The sequence below is a fragment of the Salvelinus namaycush genome, chromosome 4 (assembly GCF_016432855.1).
Source record: "Salvelinus namaycush isolate Seneca chromosome 4, SaNama_1.0, whole genome shotgun sequence".
In the NCBI taxonomy this organism is placed as follows: Eukaryota; Metazoa; Chordata; class Actinopteri; order Salmoniformes; family Salmonidae; genus Salvelinus; species Salvelinus namaycush.
Window position 1 is genome coordinate 386,678 of NC_052310.1, and position 17,585 is coordinate 404,262.

Below are 17,585 nucleotides of genomic sequence, written 5' to 3' on the forward strand. Positions count from 1 at the left end.
TATAAATATATGGATGAGCGATGACCGAGTGGCATAGGCAAGATGCAATAGATGGTATAAAATACAGTATATACATACACTACCGTTCAAAAGTTTGGGGTCACTTAGAAATGTCCTTGTTTTTGAAAGAAAAGCAAAAAAAAATTGTCCATTAATATAACATCAAATTGATCAGAAATACAGTGTAGACATTGTTAATGTTGTAAATGATTATTGTAGCTGGAAACTGCAGATTTTTTATGGAATAGCTACATAGGTGTACAGAGGCCCATTATCAGCAACCATCACTCCTGTGTTCCAATGGCAAGTTGTGTTAGCTAATCCAAGTTTATCATTTTAAAAGGCTAATTGATCATTAGAAAACCCTTTTGCAATTATGTTAGCACAGCTGGAAACTGTTGTCCTGATTAAAGAAGCAATAAAACTGGCCTTCTTTAGACTAGTTGAGTATCTGGAGCATCAGCATTTTGTGGGTACGAGTACAGGCTCAAAATGGCCAGAAACAAAGACCTTTCTTCTGGAACTCATCAGTCTATTCTTGTTCTGAGAAATGAAGGCTAATCCATGTGAGAAATTGACAAGAAACTGAAGATCTCGTACAACACTGTGTACTGCTCCCTTCACAGGGAGCACAACTACTTGTCCTCTTGCTCAGTTGTGCACCGGGGCCTCCCACTCCTCTTTCTATTCTAGTTAGAGCCAGTTTGCACTGGATTAGCCTTCATTTCTCAGAACAAGAATAGACTGATGAGTTCCAGAAGAAAGGTCTTCGTTTCTGGCCATTCTGAGCCTGTAATCAAACCCACAAATGCTGATGCTCCAGATACTCAACTAGTCTAAAGAAGGTCAGTTTTATTGCTTCTTTAATCAGAAGAACAGTTTTCAGCTGTGCTAACATAATTGCAAAAGGGTTTTCTAATGATCAATTAGCCTTTTAAAATGATAAACTTGGATTAGCTAACACAACGTGCCATTGGAACACAGGAGGGATGGTTGCTGATAATGGGCCTCTGTACGCCTATGTAGATATTCCATAAAAAATCTGCCGTTTCGAGCTACAATAGTCATTTACAACATTAACAATGTCTACACTGTATTTCTGATCAATTTGATGTTATTCTAATGGACAAATTATTTGCTTTTCTTTTAAAAATAAGGACATTTCTAAATGACCCCAAACGTTTGAAAGGTCGTGTATGAGATGAGTAACGTAAGAAATGTAAAAATTATTAAAGTGGCCTAATTTAAAGTGCCGAGTGATCCTTTTATTAAAGTGGCCAATTGATTTCGAGTCTGTATGTAGGCAGCAGCCTCTCTGTGTTAGTGATGGCTGTTTAACAGTCTGATGGCCTTGAGATAGAAGCTGTTTTTCAGTCTCTCGGTCCCCGCTTTGATGCACCTGTACTGACCTCGCCTTCTGGATGGTAGCGGGGTGAACAGGCAGTGGCTCGGGTGGTTGTTGTCCTTGATGATATTTTTGGCCTTCCTGTGACATCGGGTGGTGTAGGTGTCCTTCCATCTACCTTGTCGTCTAGAGACTGGTCATTGGCGAGTAATATACTCGGAAGCGGTGGGTGATGTGCACGTCTACGGAGCCTGACCAGGAGGCCACTCTGTCTACCTCTTCTGTGGCGACGTTGTTTTGGGTCGGCCTCTGGGGTTAGATCCAACGTCCTGGGTGGTGCGAACAAAGGATCCACTTCGGGAAAGTCGTATTCCGAGAAACGAGTTTCCAAGTCAAAAAATGTCAGAGTTTCCTAGTTCCGACATGTCATGAATGCAGCAATAATTACAATTTTTAACTCAAACTATCCTGGATTCTGCTGGGACTCAGAGTTCATTACAGTATACTATTTAAAGACAGATCCAGTCAAAACACATGATTTATGACACATTAAAAGTCTATGAAATACAGTTGAAATTCAGATAGCTCTGTTGTTTATCTATGCATAGTCACTTTACCCCTACCTACATGTACAAATTACCTCGACTAACCTGTAACCCCGCACATTGACTCAGTACCGGTTCCCCCTGTATATAGCCTCCACATTGACTCTGTACCGGTACCCCCTGTATATAGAATCGTTATTGTTATTTTATTGTGTTACTTTTTCTTATTATTTACTTCAGTCTATTTGGGAAATATTTTCTTAACTTGCTTGAAATGCATTGTTGGTTAAGTAAGCATTTCACGGTAAGGTCTACACCTGTATTCGGCGCATGTGACAAGTACATTTTGATTTGATTTGTTTTGTTGGATGTTCAGGGCCTGCATTCATGGCTCTCAGAGTAGAGAACTGATCTAGGATCAGTTGTGCATTTTACATCACACTGAATACTATTCTGAAACCCTTTATGAATTCCACTGACTGTCTTTAGACTGTTCTGTTGTCTTGATGGAAGTTGCGATCTCTGGTCAGAACACTAGAACACTCATTCAGTTTTGTCTTCAGCTGCGTGGCATCTGGTCTGTCCTCTGGGTTGGCACACAGCATCCCCTCTATCACCATGTTCTGTAACACAACCACACACAGTATCCACTCTATCACCTTGTTCTGTAACACAACCACACACAGTATCCACTCTATCACCTTGTTCTGTAACACAACCACACACAGTATCCACTCTATCACCTTGTTCTGTAACACAACCACACACAGTATCCACTCTATCACCATGTTCTGTAACACAACCACACACAGTATCCACTCTATCACCTTGTTCTGTAACACAACCACACACAGTATCCACTCTATCACCTTGTTCTGTAACACAACCACACACAGTATCCACTCTATCACCTTGTTCTGTAACACAACCACACAGAGTATCCACTCTATCACCATGGTCTGTAACACAACCACACACAGTATCCACTCTATCACCTTGTTCTGTAACACAACCACATACAGTATCCACTCTATCACCTTGGTCTGTAACACAACCACACACAGTATCCCCTCTATCACCATGTTCTGTAACACAACCACATACAGTATCCACTCTATCACCTTGGTCTGTAACACAACCACACACAGTATCCACTCTATCACCATGTTCTGTAACACAACCACACACAGTATCCACTCTATCACCATGTTCTGTAACACAACCACACACAGTATCCCCTCTATCACCATGTTCTGTAACACAACCACACACAGTATCCCCTCTATCACCTTGTTCCGTAACACAACCACACACAGTATCCACTCTATCACCTTGTTCTGTAACACAACCACATACAGTATCCCCTCTATCACCTTGTTCTGTAACACAACCACACACAGTATCCCCTCTATCACCATGTTCTGTAACACAACCACACACAGTATCCACTCTATCACCTTGTTCTGTAACACAACCACACACAGTATCCCCTCTATCACCATGTTCTGTAACACAACCACCACACAGTATCCCCTCTATCACCATGTTCCGTAACACAACCACACACAGTATCCACTCTATCACCTTGTTCTGTAACACAACCACACACAGTATCCCCTCTATCACCTTGTTCTGTAACACAACCACACACAGTATCCCCTCTATCACCATGTTCTGTAACACAACCACACACAGTATCCCCTCTATCACCTTGTTCTGTAACACAACCACACACAGTATCCCCTCTATCACCTTGTTCTGTAACACAACCACACACAGTATCCCCTCTATCACCATGTTCTGTAACACAACCACACACAGTATCCCCTCTATCACCTTGTTCTGTAACACAACCACACACAGTATCCACTCTATCACCATGTTATGTAACACAACCACACACAGTATCCCCTCTATCACCATGTTCTGTAACACAACCACCACACAGTATCCACTCTATCACCTTGTTCTGTAACACAACCACACACAGTATCCACTCTATCACCTTGTTATGTAACACAACCACACACAGTATCCCCTCTATCACCATGTTCTGTAACACAACCACACACAGTATCCCCTCTATCACCATGTTATGTAACACAACCACACACAGTATCCCCTCTATCACCTTGTTCTGTAACACAACCACACACAGTATCCCCTCTATCACCTTGTTCTGTAACACAACCACACACAGTATCCACTCTATCACCTTGTTCTGTAACACAACCACACACAGTATCCCCTCTATCACCTTGTTCTGTAACACAACCACACACAGTATCCCCTCTATCACCATGTTCTGTAACACAACCACACACAGTATCCACTCTATCACCATGTTATGTAACACAACCACACACAGTATCCACTCTATCACCATGTTATGTAACACAACCACACACAGTATCCCCTCTATCACCTTGTTCTGTAACACAACCACACACAGTATCCCCTCTATCACCTTGTTCTGTAACACAACCACACACAGTATCCACTCTATCACCATGTTCTGTAACACAACCACACACAGTATCCCCTCTATCACCTTGTTCCGTAACACAACCACACACAGTATCCACTCTATCACCTTGTTCTGTAACACAACCACACACAGCATCAATGTATGTGTACCTCTATGGTGAACTGCGTGTTGAACTGTTGAGGAAACTTCTGGCTTCTGACATCATTCCAGACCTAAACAAGGAATACACACAGTAATGATGTGGTGCATTCAGGTTGTAGGCCTACAATCCATTACAGTTCAGGAGTACAACTACATCAGAAGTCATTGACTTATAGTGCCTTCAGAAAGTAGTTACACCCCTTGACTTTTCCCATGTTTTGTTGTGTTACAAAAGTGGGATTAAAATGGATTTAATTGTCATTTTTGTTGTTGTTAACGATCTACACAGAATACTCTAATGTCAAAGAGGAAGAATTCAAAAATAGTTTTTTTATGAATGGAAGATAAAACACTAATATATCTTGATTTTCAAGCCGATTTAAGTCCAAACTGTAACTAGGCCACTCAGGAATAATCAATGTCATGTTAAGCAACTCCAGTGTATATTTTACCGTGTGTTTTAGGTTATTGTCATGCTGAAAGGTGAACTAATCTCTCAGTGTCTGTTGGAAAGCAGACAACCAGGTTTTCCCTCTAGGATTTAGGTCTACTGGGCTCCCGAGTGGCGCAGCGGTCTAAGACACTGCATCTCAGTGCAAGGAGGCATCACTGCAGTCCCTGGTTCAAATCCAGGCTGCATCACATCCGGCTGCGATTGGGAGTCCCAAAAGGGTGGCGCACAATTAGCCCAGCATCGTCTGGGTTTGGCCGTCATTGTAAATACGTATTTTTTCTTAACTTAAAAAAAACAATATTCCATTTATTTTTCTCCTGAAAAACTCCCTTGCTGATAAACATACCCATAACATGACGCAGTTACCAACATTTTTAAAAATATGGAGTGGTACTCAGTGAGTTGCTCCAAACATAACACTTTGTATTCATGACAAATAGTGCCATATTTTTTGCAGTATTACTTTAGTGAGTTGTTGCAAACAGGATGCATGTTTTGGAATATTTGTATTCTGTACAGGCTTTCTTTTATTCACTCTGTCATTTAGGTTAGTACTGTGGAGTAACTGCAATGTTGTTGATCCATCCTCAGTTTCCTCCTATCACAGCCATTCAACTCTGTAACTGTTTTAAAGTCGCCTCATGGTGAAATCCCTGAGCGGTTTCCTTCCTCTCCGGCAACTGAGTTAGGAAGGACGTCTGTATCTTTGTAGTGACTGAGTGTATTGATACACCATCCAAAGTGTAATTAATAACTTCACCATGCTCAAAGGGATATTCAATGTCTGCTTTTTTATGTTTAACCATCTACCAATAGTTGCCCTTCTTTGCGAGGCATTGGAAAACCTCCCTGGTCTTTGTGTTTGATTCTGTGTTTAAAATTCACTACTCGACTGAGGGACCTTACAGATAACTGTATGTGTCTGGTACAGAGACGGTGTAGTCATTTAAAAATCAAGTGGCTTGTTAAGCAAATGATTACTCCTGAACTTCTTTAGGCTTGCCATAACAAAGGGGTTGAATACTTATTGACTCAAAACATTTCATCGTTTCATTTTTAATTAATTTCTAAACATTTCTAAAAACATAACTCCACTTTGACATTATGGGGTATTTTGTGTGGATCAGTGGCACAACATCAAGCTACATAAAATAAATTACATTTAATCCATTTTAAATTCTAGTTGTCACACATCAAAATGTGGGAAAAGTCCAGGTGTGTGAATACTTTGTTAAGGCATTGTAGACCCTACATGACAGTGGGATCTACAGTCGTGGCGAAAAGGTTTGAGAATGACACAAATATTAATTTTCACAAAGTCTGCTACCTCAGTTTGTATGATGGCAATTTGCATATATTCCAGAATGTTATGAAGAGTGATCAGATGAATTGCAATTAATTGCAAAGTCCCTCTTTGCCATGCAAATGAACTGAATCCCCCAAAAACATTTCCACTGCATTTCAGCCCTGCCACAAAAGGACCAGCTGACATCATCAGTGATTCTCTCGTTAACACAGGTGTGAGTGTTGGCGAGGACAACGCTGGAGATCACTCTATCATGCTGACTGAGTTTGAATAACAGACTGGAAGCTTCAAAAGGAGGGTGGTGCTTGGAATCATTGTTTTTCCTCTGTCAACCATGGTTACCTGCAAGGAAACACACGCCGCCATCATTGCTTTGCACAAAAAGGGCTTCACAGGCAAGGATATTGCTGCCAGTAAGATTGCACCTAAATCAACCATTTATCGGATCATCAAGGACTTCAAGGAGAGCGGTTCAATTGTTGCTTCAGGGCACCCAAGAAAGTCCAGTATGCGCCAGGACCGTCTCCTAAAGTTGATTCAGCTGCGGGATTGGGGCACCACCAGTACAGAGCTTGCTCAGGAATGGCAGCAGGCAGGTGTGAGTGCATCTGCACGCACAGTGAGGCGAAGACTTTTGGAGGATGGCCTGGTGTCAAGAAGGGCAGCAAAGAAGCCACTTCTCTCCAGGAAAAACATCAGGGACAGACTGATATTCTGCAAAAGGTACAGGGATTGAACTGCTGAGGACTGGGGTAAAGTCATTTTCTCTGATGAATCCCCTTTCCGATTGTTTGGGGCATCCGGAAAAAAGCTTGTCCTGAGAAGACAAGGTGAGCGCTACCATCAGTCCTGTGTCATGCCAACAGTAAAGCATCCTGAGACCATGTGTGGGGTTGCTTCTCAGCCAAGGGAGTGGGCTCACTCACAATTTTGCCTAAGAACACAGCCATGAATAAAGAATGGTACCAACACATCCTCCGAGAGCAACTTCTCCCAACCATCCAGGAACAGTTTGGTGTGGAACAATACCTTTTCCAGCATGATGGAGAACCTTGCCATAAGGCAAAAGTGATAACTAAGTGGCTCGGGGAACAAACATCAATATTTTGGGTCCATGGCCAGGAAACTCCCCAGACCTTAATCCCATTGAGATCTTGAGGTCAATCCTCAAGAGGCAGGTGGACAAACAAAAACCCACAAATTCTGACAAATTCCAAGCATTGATCATGCAAGAATGGGCTGCCATCAGTCAGGATGTGGCCCAGAAGTTAATTGACAGCATGCCAGGGCGGATTGCAGAGGTCTTGAAAAAGAAGGGTCAACACTGCAAATATTGACTCTTTGCATCAACTTCATGTAATTGTCAATCAAAGCCTTTGACACTTATGAAATGCTTGTAATTATACTTCAGTTCTCCATAGTAACATCTGACAAAAATATCTAAAGACACTGAAGCAGCAAACTTTGTGAAAATGTATATTTGTGTCATTCTCAAAACTTTTGGCCACGACTGTACTATCTTATTCCTTCATTCCTTCCTTCCATCAAAGTCATTGTCACCGTCACCTTCGCTTTCTCCATTCCAGACAGGTTCCAGAGCAGTTCAAAGTAGATCAGACCCAAAGCAAAGATGTCCACCTTTCTGTCGTAGGAGGTCTTGTTCCTCTGTTGACACACATTGGACATGACACTGATAGAAATGTTGAACCTTTTACTGCAGTAAAAGGTTATTGGTCATCTTAAACAAATCAACTTTGAAACACACACATGGTTATGGTCTTGTACCATTTCAGATATAGAGTTGAAATGTATTACATTTGGAGTTTGCATCCCAATATTACACTTTATATACATCACAGAAGACTGAAATATAACGAAACCATTTGACATTGAAACACCGGATTTACATCGTTTAAAAAAAAAAGAATTATATAATTATGAAAAATATGAATAACATTCCACCCATGAGACCACTAGAGGGCGATATTGTCATTTGACTGCAGGAAAGAGCTACAAGGTCAATCTGCAGTTAAAACAATAACAAAGTGTCTGGTAAAAAGTGTTTTGGTAAAAAGCTCAGGGATACGCCTAAATGTAACCCCAAATTCATAGACAGACCTATGGATGCAAGGACTGACCATCCATAATATTGTTTTAACCATGTTTTGAAGCTATACAGTGTGTGTTTACATGTACCTGTTCAGGGGCCATGTAAGACACGGTTCCTGTCCTTTTCGTTCTCTCCAGCAGGTTTTCATCGTTATCGTTATCTTCTGCCGTCACCAGACCAAAGTCCCCGATCTTTACGTCGCCATTCCCCTCTCCGTCACTCATACCAAACATGATGTTAGCAGGCTAGAAGAAGAAGAAGAAGCTCTTCAAACATGATGTTAGCAGGCTAGAAGAAGAAGAAGCTGTTCAAACATGATGTTAGCAGGCTAGAAGAAGAAGAAGAAGAAGCTCTTCAAACATGATGTTAGCAGGCTAGAAGAAGAAGAAGAAGAAGCTCTTCAAACATGTTAGCAGGCTAGAAGAAGAAGAAGAAGAAGCTCTTCAAACATGATGTTAGCAGGCTAGAAGAAGAAGAAGAAGAAGAAGCTCTTCAAACATGATGTTAGCAGGCTAGAAGAAGAAGAAGAAGAAGCTCTTCAAACATGAATATGTCCATAACCCACCGGTCATAAACCTGTGATGGACGAGGATAAGTAGTAAGTTGTGACAACCTTTAGGTCTCTGTGTAGGAGTTTCTTGCAATGGATGTATTCTACTCCGTCTACTATCTGCTGGGTGATGTGTAGACTCTCCTCCCTGCGTTTGGGTTTCCGATGAGCGTTCCTCTCGTCGATCCACACTTTTAGAGTCCTCTTGTCACATAGTTCCATCTGGATGTACAGGAACTCAGAGGACGAACTGCTACCTGAACTAAAGCAGCAGGAAGTAAAGAAAAATATCATGCTTTAAGTTTGATCTTTGATCTGAAATGGGAACAGACCTTACAGAAATGGGAGCAACAACTTATACCAATAAAATGGAAAATATGATTGTTCTTTATACGTGCTACGGCTATGATATGGGGTCATTTATCTACCTTAGTTGAATACACTGATTAAGTCTCTCGAGATTATGTTTTTTCCATTTATGTTTTGAGGTTGGACTTCAGCACTTATGGCTCGTTAGCACGTAGAGCGGTAGGTCCCTCTTAGGTCCCAGCTCACGGTGGATCCCTTTAAGGTCCCAGCTCATGGTGGGTCCCTTTAAGGTCCCAGCTCATGGTGGATCCCTTTTAGGTCCCAGCTCATGATGGATCCCTTTTAGGTCCCAGCTCATGGTGGATCCCTTTTAGATCCCAGCTCATGGTGGATCCCTTTTAGGTCCCAGCTCACGGTGGGTCCCTTTAAGGTCCCAGCTCATGGTGGGTCCCTTTTAGATCCCAGCTCATGGTGGATCCCTTTTAGGTCCCAGCTCATGATGGATCCCTTTTAGGTCCCAGCTCATGGTGGGTCCCTTTTAGATCCCAGCTCACGGTGGGTCCCTTTTAGAACGGTGGGTCCCTTTTAGGTCCCAGCTCACGGTGGGTCCCTTTTAGAATGGTGGGTCCCTTTTAGGTCCCAGCTCATGGTGGGTCCCTTTTAGGTCCCAGCTCACGGTGAGTCCCTTTTAGGTCCCAGCTCACGGTGAGTCCCTTTTAGGTCCCAGCTCACGGTGGGTCCCTTTTAGAACGGTGGGTCCCTTTTAGAACGGTGGGTCCCTTTTAGATCCCAGCTCTTGGTGGGTCCCTTTTAGATCCCAGCTCTTGGTGGGTCCCTTTTAGATCCCAGCTCTTGGTGGGTCCCTTTTAGATCCCAGCTCATGGTGGGTCCCTTTTAGGTCCCAGCTCACGGTGGGTCCCTTTTAGGTCCCAGCTCACGGTGGGTCCCTTTTAGAACGGTGGGTCCCTTTTAGGTCCCAGCTCACGGTGGGTCCCTTTTAGAACGGTGGGTCCCTTTTAGATCCCAGCTCTTGGTGGGTCCCTTTTAGATCCCAGCTCATGATGGGTCCCTTTTAGAACGGTGGGTCCCTTTTAGGTCCCAGCTCATGGTGGGTCCCTTTTAGGTCCCAGCTCATGGTGGGTCCCTTTTAGGTCCCAGCTGTTGTTGCTAGTCAACTTACAGTGGACACCCCCATGAGTGTATTTCAAAACCTCTCCTAAAACCCAACCTGTTTCATTTAATTTGTTGTCAGTGACTCTTTGTTAGTTCCCCCATCTGTTTGAGTGACATTATTGGTTTCCTGCTGGGGAACGTAACACTAACATGTAAACGTAAAAATGTTATTCTAGTAAAATGTCATTATTCCATAACATCCCCTAGTGCAATAGGACAGGGACAGTAGTAATAATGTTACTCTGAAGTGGTGTCGCTCTCAGAGGCGGTGTCACATCGGTAGGCGGTGTCCTCCAGCCAGGCGGTGTAGTAACGTACTATGTTGGGGTGCTGAAGGTCTGCTAAGGCACCAACCTCCCGCTTAGCTTTCCTGAGGAAAGAGTCACAGATTTTAAAAAAAATCACTCCGTGTCGAATATTATGCAGCGGCTGCATTGAGTGAAAGATCTTACTTCGGATTGCTAAAGTAAACAGAACACAATCGACTATACCCTTTACTCCGTACTATCTTCACGGCAAAATACTTCTGCTCCAGTTCCCGTCGCGCCTTATAAACGTTGCCAAAGCCTCCTTTGCCAATCTTCTCTATCGAGTCAAACTCTGATAAAAACCTGAGAAAATAAATCATATTTAAATAATCAATCCATCGACATGATCAAACTGTGATCAGTATCATAGATGGTTAGTATTCCATCGGCAAATAGATTTCAATGCCATCTACTTCATACATTAATATGTGTGGGGGTAGATAAATGAGTATCATTGTCATGCTAAAAGTAAACTCATAATGTACCTAGATTTAACTGGTTGGTTGGATGTCCTTCCACTTGACAAGGTTTCTAAATTGTTGCCTTTTAAATTGGGACCTTCCTTTAAAAAAAAAAAACAATGACAAACACTCAATCAACATTTAATACTGCAGTCCATATATCCTCAACAGCAGGGGTGGGCAACTTTGAATGGGGGCCTGGGGCCACAATAAATTTGAACTCAGCAGTTGCCTCGCAGGTCTGCGTACCCACATCCGTAAGGTTTCCGTTAGTCGGTAATAGCCGTCTTTTGGCTGCAATTTTTTTTTGAAAAGCTGCTAAATGAAATTGGCACCGCCCAATTGTCCGGGAGAAGATAAAACATCCAAAAACTCCCCAAATACAGGTGTGCCAAGCTTGTAGCGTCATACCCAAGAAGACTTGAGGCTGTAATCGCTGCCAAAGGTGCTTCAACAAAGTACTGAGTAAAGGGTCTGAATACTTATGTTAAATGTGATATCAGGTTTTTTTTGTATAAATTTGCTCAAAAAAAACAAAAACTGTTTTTGCTTTGTCATTATGGGGTATTGTGGTGTCATTATGGGGTATTGTGATGTCATTATGGGGTATTGTGATGTCATTATGGGGTATTTTGTGTAGATTGAAGAGGGGGGGGGGGGGGGGGGAACAGTTGAATCCATTGTAGAATAATGCTGTAACGTAACAAAATGTGGTAAACGTCAAGGGGTCTGAATACTTTCCGAAGGCACTGTATTTTATTAATCACACGCATAAAGCATACAGATATAGAGCCTTTGAGGGAAAAATCTGTCAGACGGTGCTTTTATAACACCGATCACTGCTGCAACAATTGTAAATGCAATCGTGTGCCAAAAAATTGTTTTTTTGGGCCACGATTAAAAATAGCTGGGTTTTTTACTGGTAATGGAAGAGAGCTTTTCATTCACAATTCCAATGCATAAGGAAGGCAGAAGGCAGGCGTCATCAGCGGGTCACACTTTTCAACGAGCTGGAGGCAGTATGCATTTTGATACTTATTTGTTTCTACTTAACGATTTACTACATGTTTTTACCTTGTTTCAAAGTAACCCAGGCAAAATCTGACCTTATCCGTGGAGGCAATTATTTTATACAGACTTCCATATGCCATTTAAACTACTAGCCTATTGTTTTATACAGACGCCCTGACCTTAGAGTTCCTTATTATTTTCTATGTTTGGTTAGGGTCAGGGTGTGACTAAACAGACTAGAAAATCTGTTTTCTATTTCTTTGTTGTTTTTGGCCGAGTGTGGTTCCCAATCAGAGGCAGCTGTCTATCGTTGTCTCTGATTGGGTAATCATATATAAGTTGTCATTTTCCGTTTTGGGTTTTGTGTTGTTTTCTGTTTAGGTGGTTTCCCCAGACAGAACTGTGCGCTTTCGTTTTCTCCTTTTGTCATTTTTGTTTGAGTGTTTTTGTGAACATTAAATCATGACCACTTTCGACGCTGCGCTTTGGTCTCCTTCCGACGACGAACGTAACGCGTGGAATGCTTTACTATAAAGGCGGCTAGTGATTTTGCTGTTCGTTAAACATCCTGTTGGCTGCAGGAAAAGTTAAATGTGGGCAGTAATTGTAACATCTTCAATGTGCGCGGTAAGGACACACATCATTGCATCCTCGACTTGTATGTTCTGTTCAGACGAATTATCATAACGTAAATGGAATTGTCTGTCATTCTGAGCACCGTGGGTGGACACTCTATTCAGGTTACGTACCCCAATGCATATGGGTCCAGTACATTTCTCAAATTGTCCGGTATATTAAAATGCTGCAGGTCAAATGTCCAGAGCCACATTTTCATAACAAAAACCCTAATCTATTTTTAATTTCATGCAATTCTACACATTTTGCCATGTGGTGGAGACATTATTTTTTGTAGTTTTAAATATGATATCTGAGTGAGATTGACTCACAAAATCAAATGGGGGGGCCCAACGACCGGTAATTCGACCATGATAACAAGTTTAGATTGCTGAGTTAGTTTAGCGGGCCAGCTGTCTAAAAAATGTTAGCTGACTGAGGAGTAAAACTGCTGGATCACAACGAAATTTAGAAATTGCACCTTTTGTAGTCCACTATTCTAGTAAGTTGAGACCCCAGCTGAATTCCCACCAAAATTCAATAATACTCTTTTGATCCGAGGGCCTTCAAAAAGGCGCCAGTTGCCCATCCCTGCTATACAGCATCTTTATAGAGTAGCCTCTACAACAAACTGCTCGAAGATCAAACCATCACATAGTCAGTTGCAGCCAAATATATTGGCATCCTTGCACTTTTCTTAAATATTTTCCTATATCTTGTCAAATAAGTTGATATTGAAAAGACTGTTTGGTCTCTACATCTTTTTATTTGATTTTCTACATTGCAGAAAATGTTTTGCTACCTCCTGGTACTAGGGGTCTTGAACGTGTGCAAGGCATCATTAACTCAGCAGATTAGCAGGTATTTTGGGAGTCCAATGTTCAACCCAGTGTCCAAAAACTGAGGTCTCCATTGAAGGTTGTGGGTCTTCCAGCAGGCCAACACACATCAAACACACGTCAAAAAGCACAGAAGAGATGTTCAACTGTTCTGGAATGACCAGTGAAGAGTCCAGACCTGAATCACATTCAGAACCTATGGCGAGATCTGAAAACAGCAGTTGGAGGAGGAAATCCCTCAAACGTTGAAGAATTAGAGCAGGTTGCCGCTGAAGACTGGGCCAAATTGCCAGTAGAAAGGTGTAGGAAGCTCATTGATGCCTACAAGAAGTTTGTCTGCAGTTATCTTGGCCAAAGACGGTGCAACCAAGTACTAACTCAGAGGTGCCAATCATATATCTTAAAAAATTTTTTTTACTGACATTTACAAAAATAAAAGTTATTTTTCTATTTTAACTTATTTAAAGAAGAATTTGGAATGATTTAAGTAAAGTGCCAATGCATTTGACCACAACTCTAAGTGTATAATCAAGATAATTATATTCATCTTGGACCACACAGGAAATAGGTCAGTGACTTTTCATCTCTGTCATATCAATTAAATCAATCTACCAATCAACCAATCTACCAATCAACCAATCAAGTCATACTTTTCTCAGAAGGTTTTTTTTAGTATCTTGGAGACTAATACCTGTTTGGTCTTGACCGGTGACATCAGGAAGTTGGGTGCTAGTCTAAAGCAGAGGTCAAAGGTCAGATAGTCCAGGTATTGGAGTGTAAAATAAAAACAACTTCATCTTGAAAGAAGAAAGAGTCTTGAATTGGGGCTTACCTTTTTTTAGGCTTCACATTTACAGGGCTTTCGTCCTGCTTATAGAATAGAACAGAATAGAACAGATATTGATTTTCTGTCACAAAAAATACCCAATGTCTTACATCATGCTTAAAGAATACAATACGTGTTTATGTTGACAGTATCACCGCTCACATCCTGTGAATCGTTGAGCTGAAGCTATAGCAACAACAAGAGGATCTGTACCTTGGGGGAGCTGACGTTAACGGAGTCTGCGAATATGATGGACTCACTGGTACTTCCTGCAATACTCAGGGATGATGGTGTTGCATCCTGGGATTCCCTGGGAGAATAGAACATATACTTTATTGTCCATTTTCAAAGGAAACTGATTGATTTGCTGTCACAGTAGACATAAAAAAACACCTTCAGTCTAAGGCTTTCATGGTTTTCACACTGATATTCAATTACAAATAATGTTTTATTTTCAGTTGAGCTGCCCCAGAGAGTATTGCTCAATACCTTACCATGTACTAGAGGGGGTTAGAGAGGAGAGTCCTCCATTTCACCATGTACTGGAGGGGGTTATTTAGGATAATCCTCCATCTTACCATGTACTGGAGGGGGATAGAGAATAGTCCTCCATCTTACCATGTACTGGAGGGGGTTAGAGAGGATAGTCCTCCATCTTACCATGTACCGGAGGAGGTTATAGAGGATAGTCCTCCATCTTACCATGTACCGGAGGGGGTTATAGAGGATAGTCCCCCATCTTACCGTGTACTGGAGGGGGTTAGAGGATAGTCCCCCATCTTACCATGTACTGGAGGGGGTTAGAGGATAGTCCTCCATCTTACCATGTACTGGAGGGGGTTAGAGAGGATAGTCCTCCATCTTACCATGTACTGGAGGGGGTTAGAGGATAGTCCCCCATCTTACCATGTACTGGAGGGGGTTAGAGGATAGTCCTCCATCTTACCATGTACTGGAGGGGGTTATAGAGGATAATCCCCCATCTTACCATGTACTGGAGGGGGTTAGAGTATAGTCCTCCATCTTACCATGTATTGGAGGGGGTTAGAGAGGATAGTCCTCCATCTTACCATGTACTGGAGGGGGTTAGAGGATAGTCCTCCATCTTACCATGCACTTGAGGGGGTTAGAGAGGATAGTCCTCCATCTTACCATGTACTGGAGAGGGTTAGAGTATAGTCCTCCATCTTACCATGTACTGGAGGGGGTTATGGAGGATAGTCCTCCAACTTACAATGCACTGGAGAGGGTTATAGAGGATAGTCCTCCATCTTACCATGTACTGGAGGGGGTATTTAGGATAGTCCTCCATCTTAACATGTACTGGAGGGGGTTGGAGGATAGTCCTCCATCTTGCCATGTACTGGAGGGGGTTAGAGAGGATAGTCCTCCATCTTACCATGTACTGGAGGGGGTTAGAGAGGATAGTCCTCCATCTTGCCATGTACTGGAGGGGGTTAGAGGATAGTCCTCCATTTTGCCATGTACTGGAGGGGGTTAGAGAGGATAGTCCTCCATCTTGCCATGTACTGGAGGGGGTTAGAGAGGATAGTCCTCCATCTTACCATGTACTGGAGGGGGTTAGATGATAGTCCTCCATCTTAACATGTACTGGAGGGGGTTAGATGATAGTCCTCCATCTTAACATGTACTGGAGGGGGTTAGAGGATAGTCCTCCATCTTACCATGTACTGGAGGGGGTTAAAGGATAGTCCTCCATCTTACCATGTACTGGAGGGGGTATTTAGGATAGTCCTCCATCTTACCATGTACTGGAGGGGGTAATAGAGGATAGTCCTCCATCTTACCATGTACTGGAGGGGGTTGGAGGATAGTCCTCCATCTTACCATGTACTGGAGGGGGTTAGAGAGGATAGTCCTCCATCTTGCCATGTACTGGAGGGGGTTAGAGGATAGTCCTCCATTTTGCCATGTACTGGAGGGGGTTAGAGAGGATAGTCCTCCATCTTGCCATGTACTGGAGGGGGTTAGAGAGGATAGTCCTCCATCTTACCATGTACTGGAGGGGGTTAGATGATAGTCCTCCATCTTAACATGTACTGGAGGGGGTTAGAGGATAGTCCTCCATCTTACCATGTACTGGAGGGGGTTAAAGGATAGTCCTCCATCTTACCATGTACTGGAGGGGGTATTTAGGATAGTCCTCCATCTTACCATGTACTGGAGGGGGTTATAGAGGATAGTCCTCCATCTTACCATGTACTGGAGGGGGTTGGAGGATAGTCCTCCATCTTACCATGTACTGGAGGGGGTTAGAGGATAGTCCTCCATCTTGCCATGTACTGGAGGGGGTTAGAGAGGATAGTCCTCCATCTTGCCATGTACTGGAGGGAGTTAGAGAGGATAGTCCTCCATCTTACCATGTACTGGGGGGGATTAGAGGATAGTCCTCCATCTTACCATGTACTGGAGGGGTTATAGAGGATAGTCCTCCATCTTACCATGTACTGGAGGGGGTTAGAGGATAGTCCTCCATCTTACCATGTACTGGAGGGGGTTAGAGAGGATAGTCCTCCATCTTGCCATGTACTGGAGGGGGTTAGAGAGGATAGTCCTCCATCTTGCCATGTACTGGAGGGGGTTAGAGAGGATAGTCCTCCATCTTACCATGTACTGGAGGGGATTAGAGGATAGTCCTCCATCTTACCATGTACTTGAGGGGTTATAGAGGATAGTCCACCATCTTAACATGTACTGGAGGGGTTAGAGGATAGTCCCCCATCTTACCATGTACTGGAGGGGGTTATAGAGGATAGTCCTCCATCTTACCATGTACTGGAGGGGGTTAGAGAGGACTAGAGGATAGTCCTCCATCTTACAATGCACTGGAGGGGGTTAGAGAGGATAGTCCTCCATCTTACTATGTACTGGAGGGGATATTTAGGATAGTCCTCCATCTTACCATGTACTGGAGGCGGTTAGAGAGGATAGTCCTCCATTTTACCATGTACTGGAGGGGTTAGAGGATAGTCCTCCATCTTACCATGTACTGGAGGAAGTTATAGAGGATAGTCCTCCATCTTACCATGTACCGGAGGGGGTTATAGAGGATAGTCCCCCATCTTACCATGTACTGGAGGGGG

At 42.8% G+C, this 17,585-nt stretch overlaps 1 protein-coding gene across 3 annotated transcripts in view; it reads right to left on the bottom strand.

Moving 5' to 3' along the window:
- Nucleotides 1-1,865: 1,865 nt before the first annotated feature.
- LOC120046046 (interferon-induced, double-stranded RNA-activated protein kinase-like) overlaps nt 1,866-17,585 on the bottom strand; it is a 31,633-nt gene continuing 15,913 nt past the window's right edge. The window contains exons 10-20 of one of the 3 annotated variants that reach the window (XM_038990959.1): nt 14,695-14,791; nt 14,488-14,522; nt 14,347-14,389; nt 11,215-11,291; nt 10,913-11,032; nt 10,663-10,791; nt 9,003-9,201; nt 8,476-8,634; nt 7,846-7,944; nt 4,528-4,590; nt 1,866-2,513 (exon numbers count right to left, since the gene is read on the bottom strand). In XM_038990959.1, the coding sequence (XP_038846887.1) occupies nt 2,376-2,513; nt 4,528-4,590; nt 7,846-7,944; nt 8,476-8,634; nt 9,003-9,201; nt 10,663-10,791; nt 10,913-11,032; nt 11,215-11,291; nt 14,347-14,389; nt 14,488-14,522; nt 14,695-14,791 (1,159 nt within the window). In that variant the 3' untranslated portion in view covers nt 1,866-2,375. Of the gene's footprint in view, nt 2,514-4,527; nt 4,591-7,845; nt 7,945-8,475; nt 8,635-8,954; nt 9,202-10,662; nt 10,792-10,912; nt 11,033-11,214; nt 11,292-14,346; nt 14,390-14,487; nt 14,526-14,694; nt 14,792-17,585 lie in introns of those variants that run through there. The other 2 variants (XM_038990958.1, XM_038990960.1) reach the window with 2 other exon arrangements.